Genomic DNA, 13,370 nt, shown 5'->3' with positions numbered 1-13,370 from the left:
TATTTTGAGTTGTTTAAATCCCATATATTTACTAGTAAGCCACTGTGACAAATAATAAAGTTGAACATAAAACTCTTATGTAGATCTTCTACCACTAAGGTAAATGATACACGGACTTCATGGCTTAGTATGTCATAATCTAAATTTTGTTTTTTTTTCATGTGCAACACTTATTGATATCGTTTTTTCACATTCGATGTATAGTGTCATGAAATAATATCTATGTATCGTCAACGTATGGGGTGTGCATACTTTTGAACTGTCGACGCATTTTTGGTTACATATTTGTAGTAAAAGTTATTTTTATCAATTATAATATTAAATTATGTACAATTTATAACTGAAATAACATAAAACTTTGGAATTGTGTGGTGGAAAGAGGAGGAATTGACATACATAACTCTCATGGGTACAGTGTCCTTGAGAGAATTGAATGACCACCTCATCTCTAATATCTACAATGTTGATATTGGATTGTGACATCTGATTGTGCAGCAAAATCCTTGGTCCCATTCCTTTATGCATATTGCTTCCTTTGGCCCCATTTTATTAATTTCACACACAAACAATATAAATTATATAGTATAAAATTATTTGATTATTAATCATATGTTTGAGAACTTTTCTTTTAAAATAGAAAAAATATCTAAACCATAAAAAAGGAAACTCTGTTACTCGTTAATTAATGCAAATTTTGATCACCTTAATTACATGACAGCGTAAAATACGAGAAATTGATTCGAAGCGCTTTCAATTTGCATGGAGTGTTTATGCTCCAAAGGTTCTCAAATTAAACCCCGTGTCAAGATTTTAAGCCATGCATGATGTATTTTAGAAAATTAAAACTAATTGTGTCGATCGTTTATGGCCATGCATGATAATTTGCAAAGTTACTTGCGTTTAGTTTTTGAACTCTTCGAGTTGTTTCTCTCATAGAAATGCTTTCGGATTATAAATTCTTCAAATACACAAAAATGAAAAGAATCTGCACATAAAATCAACATGAATATAAAGAGAAACACGGATGCACATAGAAACAAATATATATATTATCATCGCAAACTATAATTTGATGGATCAAATACAAATATGGATTGGAAACAGTCAAACAAGGAATATCCATAAGACTAATATTTAAGAAATAATTGAAGTACTTATCTATATACTTATACTTAATTAGTTAATTAAACTTCTAATGATGGAAGCTTGAGGACTATTGTCATCAATGGTGGACAATAACTGTGATAGACGATCACTAAGGTCATCAACCTCCTTGTGCAAGCTTCTCACGTAGTTGCACGTCTCTTGTAACACCTTTGAAGCCGATGCCTACACGAGAACCAAATATACTAATCAACACGAATATAAAGAACCAGATGAAAAGCCCCCACAGATAAAGCTTTTGTCATCATTTCTATATTTTATATATTGTTGTACAAAAAGAAAGGCCTTTGGCCACACAATATCATTGGTTTATGGAAAGGTGTCCCACAGCCTGTAGTTAATTAAGGGTTCAGATCCCGCTTAATTAGGAAGAAAAGTATCGAATTATGAGTAAATTAAGTAGAGAGTGTGTGAGTTAGCTGTTCAAAGAAAATGTTGTACTGTGTGATCCATTACCTTATTGGAACGACGATTTCGAAGCTCAGGAAGAAGTTGCTGAAGTTTGGAGATGAGTTCTATGATCTGATCGTCTGTGATCCTTGGAGTTCCTGCGGATCGTCTGCTCGACATTATGATGGGGGAATAGAACCTAAATGAAGTAGTTGAGTAGAACAAGAGTGGGTTAGAAAAGAATGCATATATTTGGAGAGGTTGCTAAGGGGTTTATATATATGTATATATGGTGGGAATTAAGGATGAATTGAGGTGGTAGATGTGTATACACTTATAAAGAGAAAACAGCCCTGCCCGATAATGTCTCGGCAGTGAGTGAACAGGGATGGAACCATGTAGGGATCACGTCTAACCCCACCAGGACTTTTGGTAAACATTATCTAATCAACTAATATCATCTTATATAATAAGGTATCTTTGTTATATGGTAAATTTCTAAAGTGTTTTAATTTTTTGAAAAGACAAAACTTTTACTAAAAGTCGTTGTTTAATTTTGTGAAAGTTATAAATAAACAAAAAGCAAAAAAGGTGAGGAGGTCTCTCGTAACGACTCATAGGCATATGTGTGTCACGTGGAATTTTGTTAGCACATAAGCTGTCGGCGATGGCTGTGGGAAACATGTTTTCAGATTTTGAAAAGGGTTGCTTCCTTTACATAAAACCCTAATCAACATAAATACAAATTTTAGTCTTATCATATAATTGTTTGATGTTTTTGTTTCGGTACCTAGCCATTAGTTCACGGTTATAATTTTGTTACATGTACCAGACATCACAATATATTTAATTTTCTAGAGTTTGATAAATTGGTATATATATATATATATATATATATATATATATATATATATATATATATATATATATATATATATATATATATATATATATATATATATATATATATATATATATATATATACTAGTTTATAACCCGTGGGAATCATGGTTAAAAAATTAATTAAACTTTCTAAGTAAAAACTCAAAACTATGAATTAATAATTTTAAATAACTTATTAATTAAAAGATATTTTTTGAGTTATATATAAAATTATAATCGTTAATTCAAATAAATAAGTAAAATATATCATCTTATAATTTGTATAAATTTTATTTTATTATAATTGGTATAAATTTTATTTTATTTTTATTCTAATATTATTAATTTAATGTAATTAAAATATGATTTAAATTTTAAAATTTGAAATTTGAAATGAAGAATTAATAGATTGACAAGTGTCATGATATTAATTACAATATCTAATATAGTGACACATGGCAAAAAAACTACTCTTTTATTAATATAGTGATATATATATATATATATATATATATATATATATATATATATATATATATATATATATATATATATATAGGGTTAGGTTATTTTGTTTTTACTATCTATTGTGTGCATGTATGATTCATTATGGACCAATTATTTTAGTTATTTTAAGAAAGTAATTAATGCATATTACATGTTGAAGATATAACGGATATTAATTACATCTTCAGCATTTAATATGCATTAACTACTTTCTTAAAATAACTAAAATAATTGGTCCAGAATTAATCATACATGCACACAATAGATAGTGAAAACATTTGAACCTAAGTCTATATATATATATATATATATATATATATATATATATATATATATATATATATATATATATATATATATATATATACTAGTTTATATAACCCGTGGGAACCACGGTTATAAAATTAATCAAACTTTTATAGTAAAAATTCAAAATTATTAATAAATTATTTTAAATAAATTATTAATTTAAGAGATATTTTTTATTAGTTAAGTGAAATTATAATCATTGATTCAAATAAATATATAAAATTAATTTTTAATATATATTAGATATTTTTTATTTGTGAATTAATGAAAACAATAATTTAAAATTTGAAAGTTAAAATTTAAAATATAATCACATTAATGAGGAGGTTTAATAAATTTAAAATGGAAAACTAATAGATTGACAAGTGACAACACATTAATTAAAATGTCTAATATTGTGACACTTGGCAAAAGAGCTACTCTTTTATTAGTATAAAGATATATATATATATATATATATATATATATATATATATATATATATATATTTATATATATATATATATATATATATATATATATATATATGGAAAAAGTGAATATACATTACAGTCCCACCTAAACTTAGTTACTAAACCTCATAAAAATACATTATTTTATAACGATTACGATTAAAGGATTCTTGATTAACACTTGAAGATGTAGATTCAAGATCAACCTAATTGTTTTGATAAGGAATCAAGACAATTGATTATCTTTGACCTTCGTGACAGTGTAATAAAATAATGTTTATTGGGGTGAAGTAATAATAAGCGATAATAAAGGAAAAAAAAATTTATCGAGGATGCTATATTTATCAAGTGAAAGTCAAACCGAGTATATTATTACTAGTCATTTTTGTTTAACTTTCTTCCTGAAAACTAAAAAATCATTTGTACTCATAACTCAAGTTAAATAATTATCAAATATATTAAATAAAATTAAGATATTTTTTTATTGAGTGGTCTTTAACCCTTCTTTTGTCTCGTTAAAACGACATATTTTAGAGGTTTAGTATTTAAGCTTAGGTTGAGCTGTAATGTATATTCTCTATCCCTTATATATATATATATATATATATATATATATATATATATATATATATATATATATATATATATCGAGTTCTATAAAAGTTTAATAAAATATTTATTTTAAACTTAACTTTTTTACCGAATTCATTGGTTGTTGAACTCCATATTAAGTCTAGGGGTGTTCAAAAATATCCGCATCCGAAATATCCGATCCGAAATTTCGGATATCTGGATTTTTGGATATCCGAATTTCGGATATCCGATTTTTCGGATTCGGATACGGATAGTGATTTATAAAGTTTCGGATATTTCGGATATCCGATATCCGAAAAAAATAATTTTTCTTTATTTTTTAATATTTTAAAATGAGAAATTAGAAACATTGACATGCTTAATGAACTAATGTTCCCCACCATTTTCAACTTTTTCGTGACCATTCTTTCCAAACTTTTATTGTAAACCTTTCCATTTACAATCGTTATATATTTGTTTGTTATAATCCTGGTTTGTTGGCTTATAATAAAAAACTATTAAGTAAATGTTACATATATTTATTTGTTGCTATCGATATCCATCTATGTCGCAAGATTTAACATAGTTGCTATTATTAATTTTAAGAGTTGCGGTGATTTTACGGATCGGATGTTCAGATGTGGATATTTATTTAAAATTAATGAAATTCGGATATCTGGTTTAATATCCGAATCTGTATCCAAAATTTCGGATACGGATTCAAATATCAAAAATCAACTATCCGAATTTTTGGATATCCGGTTTTGAACACTCCTTTAACTGAACACCAATATGTCATGTTATTATTATAACACCCCAAATTTTTCAAAATCTTTCAAACTTTAAAATGCTATGGTTTAAACAAAATCATCATGAGTATTAATCTGCATTTAATAGAAACACGGTCCCACAAAATCATTTACAATGAAAACATCGGATGTTACTATTAAGCATCAATACAACCATAACAAACAAATAAGAATTTCATCAATATAATGAATAAGGAACTTAACAAGTTCCAGTACTCCATTATCTATCTATTAACTTCTCACTTTCTATAACCTGAGATACATCACATTAAAAAGAGATACGTAAGACAATAGTTCCTCATAAGTTATGTGAGTTTGTGACCCAAAACATTTCAAGCCTTCATATGAAAAATAATTTCATTCATAACATATCACCGTTTAAGACCATAAAACATTTTCAAGCATTTTCAAGATAAACTTTTTTCATACACATCAAAAATATCATTTCATGTGTTACCATATCATTTCATTTAATCCTTTTCCATTTCCAAGAACAATGTGGAAAGAACAAATCAATCCACCAAGACATCATGCTTTCAAAGGCCAAGCTGAAAAGAACAAAATCAATTCACCAATGTTTTATTCCCTTGGATTTCTATCTAAGTTCAATGTCGATGTGAAAAGAACAAATTGATCTATTAAGGTATCATGATGATCATGTCATCTACTTTGCGAAGGGAAGGTAACACCCTAATAGATTTCTCTAGTGCCTCTTATGAGGTATCATGGCCCGTACAGTTTTTATTATTTCTTTACTTTCTTTCCTTTTTATTACTTTCCATTTTATTTTCATTACTTTCCATTTATTGTCATTACTTTCAATGCTTTACACATTTCATATGTTATTATTAAAATACTTATTTCCAAAATTAAAGCATTTATATTTCAAAATCTTTCAAACATGTTATCAAAACATTTATTCTTCCAAAACGTTCTTTGCTTTCAAAAACATTCTTGCCTTCAAGACATTCTTTCAAAATATTCTTTCCAAAAACATTTAACACTTTCTTTTCAAAACATTTCATATATCAAAGCATTTTCATTATACTAAAAATTATTTTGCCATGTACCCTAAAATGGGAAAATGCCAACACGTACTCACCTCAATCACAAGAAGGTTAGCTACTCCATTTCAAACTTCTTTCCTCCAAATAAACATTCTCTAAACGTTTCATAAATCATACTAGTTCATGTCAATATAATGACCAAATTACCCTCATGAATTCCATTTTCAGAACTTATTGTCTCAAATAATCTCTTATTTGAAAATATGAATATAGGTGAAGACCATGCGTGATTTCGAATCTGTATGTAAAAGTTATGAAAGTTTTGAGAATGTCCTAATGTGAAAATCAACCAGAAGATTTTTACCCAGACCTAGGACGATTTTCTGTCAGGTACAAACCCGTTTTTTCTCAAAATGTCATGCTACTTTGTATAGTTCTTCAAGACCCTTTTCCGATTCACAGTGTACCATTTGTATAGGTTCTCACACATGAATATGAGATGTTTTATCATGTTAAAACACTTCATTTAATCCGTTAAGTGCTTATTGAAACCTTCAAGGATATGATGATCCTTAAGCTTTAAATAAAGGTTTAACTAATCTAGTTTCCAATTACACATTCTAAGACTCACACAGTTTGTTCGCAACTTATTAAATACTAATATTAATGTTGTTAAGTACATGAAACCACAATTAATCTCATTGCAAATACCTAAATCCAACTACGGAATCCTCAATTCCATTCCATGTTCCCAAATTACCCTTTAGGCCAAAACAATCACTAGAGCTAGAACTTTACTAGAATCCCTTCATGTTTATGTTCCCATTTCATCTCTAGAGTTTCAATTCATTTTCATGAATGTCCTTCATTTATTAGATATTAATCATTATGTAGTTATTACATTTCCTAAAATGTCCTTATGGCCAAATATTCCCTAAATTCAACCAAGCATCATTCAAGTCCTCATGTTTTTGCATTAAAATCATATTATTAGTATCAACTCATGTTTGCGAGTATCATATACTCATCAAATGCTCACATACCAAAAATTCCATAGGTTTCATCAAAATTTCTCCCAAAACCATCTAAAACCAATGTTTATGCTTGATTATACCATCATGGAAGAATTTGAGCATTCCAATTGGATTTATTGTCATCAAACATTATCTAGTTCATTAAATCCATTCCAATTTAACATATAAACAAGAAATTCCCAATTTGGATTTCTAGGGTTAATGAGGCTTTCACCCAAATCCTTAAATCCATAAATAGGGTGATTAGATTGAGATTGTGTTCATCAAAACAAATCAAGGTAGGTTAGAAAATGGAAACCCGATCCTTAAATGAGATGAAAATCATATATAACTCCCAATCCATAGACGAAACTTGAATTCTACACTTAGGGAAGAAGAAAATATACCTTGAACCACTTGATTTCTTCATAACTTGCACCAAATGAACCAAGAAAGCTTAAGATCAAATCCTAGGGTTTTTCTTATGCTTGAATCACCACTTCATAGTATCCTTTATTTTTTCTACTTTCTTCTTTGGCTGAAATGAAGAGAGTGCACATTTATTTTTAGATTTTTCACTTTTGGTCCATCTAGTTTGCTCATTTTGTCCAAAACTCACTAAACCTCAATATTTGTGACTTTAACTCAAGTTTTGACATAAAAAGTCCTTCCTCATATATTTTATAACCTTGGTAGTCCCTTCCATTGATTCAACCCTTTTGGGCCACACACTTTGTCAATTTAGCACTTTTGGCCCATTAACTTTTAAGATAATATTGTTTTCACTTCTAGCTTTCCAAACTTTAGACCACTAATGATATGATTAACCACTGATGATTTATTTTTATAAATCATTTTTTTACTTATTACTTTATTAATTTAAGAACATAGTCTTAAAGTCTAAAGTCTAGAAGCCGACTTTTGATCCATATGAGAAAGAGAAAGGGATTGGATTCCATCAAAAAACTTTAAAGTTGACTTGGACTTTTATTGGAAAATGGTATCACACCTCGATCTGCATAACCCATATGCACATATGAGCATAACAAATTGTACTGCCTTTTTCTTCCTCTTATCTTTAAGTTGAAAATTGTGTCCTAATAAGTAAAGATGAAGTTGGGACCTATACTTAATCAATAGTTGGATCGCTTATAATTATTTGGCTCAAACTTATTCAAAAATGACATATACTTTATTTTTTACACATTGGTTGAAAATGAAACATAAGTGAATTGGGAAACTAGGCCTCCAATAGAAAGATTGTAAATAATTGCGAGGATGTTAAGGATGGCTATCAAAACAAATATATTTATCTTATAAGGAACCTAATTGTTCCATAGCCAACTAGTAAGAACAAATTTTAGAATTTGAGAGTGAATGTAAAAAGTTAGGGAATGGACCATGAATTTACTTGAGTTATCTAATTTCCAATACCATTCATAATGTTTGTAAAATAGATGAATGAAATTAGAGATATTTGTCAATGTATTAAGACCATATTTTTCATGGCTCACCCTTAAAGCTTCATGTGGCGACCCTAACTAAGAGAATACATTTTTTGACATAATCATCCTTTGAATGACATTGTAGTATTACTTGTACCCGATATAAAGTTTAATATGAACCTTTGGTGGATCCTGGCATTGCCAATCTATATACGCTTGCAAAAACAAAATTATCATATGTATATGAATTCTCTATATAGAGGGAGAATAGACCAATGTTTATTTTTTGATGAGCACGATTAGAGTGGGGGATTCCGAATAATGTGATTTTCAAGCAACTTAAGTTTGTCCAATTTAGATTAATTTCCCTAAGTTTATGATACAAAGTATTTCTCCATATAAGGTTCTTCTCTTTGTTGAATATATTTAAGCACTTTTGGATAGAAGTGTTAAGTTTTTATTTTGAAGTATATTCCAAAATTCCTTTCTTCTTTTTATGTCATTGATTTTTTCCATTTAACCTGACTAATTTTTTTTTTTAGTTTAAATATGACTTATGATAATGCTCTGTATAATAAAAAGTACAATTGGAGTTTGTCTAATGACATAACTTCTAGGATAACCAATCTTCCTCTGACTCATAAGCACTCAGATTTTTATATTGATAGTTCTTTTTGAAAATTTGCAATGATGGGAGACCAAGTACTACACATTTATATTCTAGACTTTGCATGAAGGCCAATATATGAAATCAATGGGCTTATATTTAAGCTACGAAGTCATACTTGAGATGTTAGAATATAACATTCATACATCGAATTTGAAATATGTCGAAAGTCCATTTTCTCATGAAAATTGCATCATCTGCAAAAAGTAAATGGAAAATCGAGACCTCATTTATAGACTGTCTAATTTCATGAAAGAGAATACGTTTTTTTGTTTTGATCATAAAGTCATGGAGTCATTCCATGTAAATTATGAAAATAAGAGACACAAAAGGACCACCTTGACTAAATACATTTTAGCCTCAACTCTGGCTTTGTTTACTTATTAACAAGCATAGAGTATATGCAAATTGTAGAAAATCCTGAATCTACTTACTCTATTTCTACCAAAAACTCAATTGCTTATAAAGTCTATATAGCCCCATTTAACTGCATCAAATGTTTTCTTAAAATATGCATTGGAAATCATGAATTTTGTTTCATTGATTTCTTTTCTTAAATTGTGGCTTCGTTTACAATCAATGGCCCATCAAAAATTCTACAACTACAATCAAGGTTGTATTCCCAAAACTTATAATAGTCATGAACATTTTATTTAGATGAAGAGAAAATTACCTTACATTTACTTTTTATTGACATCCTATTTTTATATTCTCTAACTCTTAGATATCCAGAGCAAGAAAACCGTAATCCTCTTTTTTCTGGATTTTTAGCAACAATTTTTTTGGTATCCTTGATTATTTTTGGATTTAGGTTTCATGAATCTAAAGATTAGGCTTATGAATTGATTAATACCCCGTTGCTATTAGTCATAACATTTTGGCAATGTCATATTGAACAATATCTTATATAGTTCCAAAGGCTAGTCAATTATATTTTCTCACTTTTAGTATCCTTCAAATTTCAATCTCCAGAAACTTTCTAGACTATAGTAGATTGGGCGAATCAGAAAAGAATCGGATAACTACTTTTTAACGTCTTTTAGGCCTCACTCCTTCTTCAGAGACATTGCACATTATACTGATCAAAAACCAAAATGATTAGGTTTAGATTAATTAACAATAATAATAGTTAAAAATAAACTAAACCAAAATTGGATTTGATTTGATTTATATATTAATCATTCTCTCCCTTTCTTTCTTTTTCTCTCTCTCTCTCTCTCTCTCTGTGTGTGTGTATATATATATATATATATATATATATATATATATATATATATGTATATATATACTCTATATTATATTATAAATGAGATCATCCAAACTAATGTGGTTCAAGATAAATTATCTATCTTCAACCATATTAATTAGAACCCCTAAAATTTTCAGCTTATTTATTAATTACTACACTTTTCAAATGTTTTCTAAACTAGTAACATTTAAATGATTAATTATTTATTAATTACTACTCCTTAAAATGTTTTTTAAACTAGTAAAATATAAATGATTAATTGAAATGTGAAGTCCACTAAAATATTTTATTTAAGTTATTTTTTATTTAAAAGAATCCCATATTCCAGTTATAAAGTATAATATCTATTTAATGATGATAATATATACATAAATATGATGTAATTAATTTAGTTTATTTCTATATATTTCTAAATTATAATAAATCTAATATATGTTTAAAGTAATTTAAACTTGTTAAAATCCTAAAAATTCATTTAAAAAAATATCACTAACATATTGTTTTTTTATAGTTGATTATATAACTCTAAAATCCTTAAATTCGTTATAACTTAACTTATAAATTAACTAAACGTAATCAAATCACATATAAAAGAACACAATCATTTAATAATATAATTAACTGATCGTTTCTTATATTTATTAGTTTGAGTCAAATTTCTAAATAATATAAGTAATGGCTTGGCGGCAATGTCAAGCCTCGATATTTTTTGAGTCGTGACGAGTCACGTCATTTGTAAAACATGACTTAAAGTGACAATTATATATATATATATATATATATATATATATATATATATATATATATATATATATATATTATCTACTATTTTTCATTTTGAAATACCTATGTGATTTAAGATGACATTTTGTCAAAGCTTGACGGCAAATACAAGCCTTAGATTCATGGTGCACCATGACGGAGCCATAACGAACTTTTTAGATTATTGATTTTAGTAGTGATATTCATTCGTATCATGTAGCTGAGAAAAAACTAGAAAGGAAAGACAAAGGGTTTGCCACCATATCTTCTTTAATCAATGGGGCCTCCTAAACAACATTATGATTATGATACGTATATCTATTAGATTTAATAGTTATATTTGTTTGCATCATGTCATTGAGAAAAAAAAAATAGAAAGGGGAAATTGAGGGTTCGTCAAGACATGCTCTCTCTATCTCTCTCTCTCTCTCATACACACACACACACACACACATTCAGGTAGGGTCCACCTACGTAGCATTATAACCATATCATGGCTAACAGTTTACATCACCATGTATAATATTGTGACATCCCCTAATTTCTCGTCAAGAAAAGACCGATTTAATTTATGTTTTTAAAATAAAACCAAAGTAATCTTTTTAAAAGATGTTGCGGAATTTGTTCCCAAAACAAAACGTGATAAAAATTTATCAAAACCTTTCTTTAAGAAATATATATATATTTTCATTTTATATCAAAACCTCGGGATGCATGTTCCGATGCAGATCAAAAGCATAAACAAGACATTATAAGCCTTACACCATTTGTTTACAACTACTGGCCTATAATCCAAAAATCTCTCATCATCATCCGACTATACTCGGGGTCCACTACTTATAATATAAAAAGCTGAGTGGTTCAGGCCTGAGAGCCTGGTGAACATATAGGGTTTTCAACCCACAATAATAATAAATCTTTTAGATTCATCAATCAACAATAACCCTGATTACCCATTCTTGTTATCCTCACTTTACGTCCCTAAATACCTATCACAAGGGACCTAGCCTAAGGAATATCATCGGGATGGACACTACTGCCAAGGGGACTCCTCAGCCATACATGTCCTAAAGGCAACCATGAGGGGGATGGAGTACACCAATGAACATATAGTTCACCAACACCTATAGGATACGAACCTGCTAGTGTTCCACTGGACTGTCTAGAAAGGTCTTTGGTCGTCATCTATACTCCGCTAGACGACTACAACAAACATCGAGGCCTCTCATCATTTTAACACACATCGACTATTTCGTCTACCCATGTTTTACCCAACATATTTGTAGATAAAATACATATACAGTTTAAAACTTGTATAAAACATCTATTCAACAGTCACCTCAAATAAACAATTAATATAATTATACAGAGCACATATTTTAAAGAAAATACTTCATATCTATGTGTAAGGTGAAAGTGACTACACACTCACTTGATTTAATGATAATCGGGTAGCACTTCATTTCCTAAAACGATCGTTTCTAATAAAACTGAGAGTTTCATTGAGAAATCGGGCTCTGCGAGGGTTGGGCTTCAAAACCGAAAAGATAAATTTTTCCGGGTCTACGGGCACTTCAGAACGTATTTTGGGTGTTTGGTATAATACCAGGGCTTTGGGGGAAGTTGGAATGGAAGAGTATTGTTTAAGGGGTGAAAAATGACACTTTTTCCAAAATATACCCTGGAGGTCTCGCACCCTTCTATTTATAGGGGCGAGGCTTCTGATCCGAGGGCTGAGAAGCGAACAGGTGTCAGCAGATGCGAGGGTCAGGTGGCACGCACGTGCGAGGCTCCAGCTGTTGGCTTCTGATTGGACCAAGGTATAGGTCCGAGGGGTGCAAAGTGGCGCGCCTGTGAAGCTCGGACACGTCAGGAGGGCATGCATCAGACGGAGGCGAGGAGTCACCAGGCATGCGTCCTGCTTCGGTTGGGCCTCCCTTCGGTCAAATCAGCAACGAGCACGTGGCATGCATGCGAGAATCCCGGTGACATGGCCGAAGTCTGTCCATGCGAAATTCCTCAAATGTCGTGTTTTTTTCTTGATTTTTGAGCCAAAACTTCTAAAATCCATAACTTTCGCATATGGGCTCTGTTTTTGACGTTCTTTCTATGCACGTGTAGGTAAAATTACACTCCACAA

The 13,370-nt window shown here is 29.4% G+C and overlaps 1 protein-coding gene across 1 annotated transcript; it reads right to left on the bottom strand.

Annotated features, from left to right (window-relative positions):
• Nucleotides 1–1,025: 1,025 nt before the first annotated feature.
• LOC145090641 (transcription factor PRE6-like) lies at nt 1,026–1,884 on the bottom strand. Its single transcript, XM_079028772.1, has 2 exons — nt 1,621–1,884; nt 1,026–1,329 (listed from the first exon to the last, which is right to left on the bottom strand). Exons 1-2 carry the CDS (start codon nt 1,732–1,734, stop codon nt 1,177–1,179), a joined length of 267 nt encoding a protein of 88 aa, XP_078884898.1. The 5' UTR covers nt 1,735–1,884; the 3' UTR covers nt 1,026–1,176.
• Nucleotides 1,885–13,370: the final 11,486 nt, after the last annotated feature.

This window comes from Lactuca serriola, chromosome 2 (genome assembly GCF_051521515.1).
Source record: "Lactuca serriola cultivar US96UC23 chromosome 2, Lser_US96UC23_V15, whole genome shotgun sequence".
In the NCBI taxonomy this organism is placed as follows: domain Eukaryota; kingdom Viridiplantae; phylum Streptophyta; class Magnoliopsida; order Asterales; family Asteraceae; genus Lactuca; species Lactuca serriola.
Note: the sequence above shows the minus strand (reverse complement) of the source record. Positions and strands in the feature narration are given on the sequence as shown.

Coding starts and splice junctions, on each gene's coding strand:
- LOC145090641 (XM_079028772.1), bottom strand. CDS start 1,734: ATGTCGAGCAGACGATCCGCAGGAACTCCAAGGATCACAGACGATCAG. Junction 1,330..1,620: donor GAAATCGTCGTTCCAATAAG/GTAATGGATCAC, acceptor GTTCTCGTGTAG/GCATCGGCTTCAAAGGTGTT.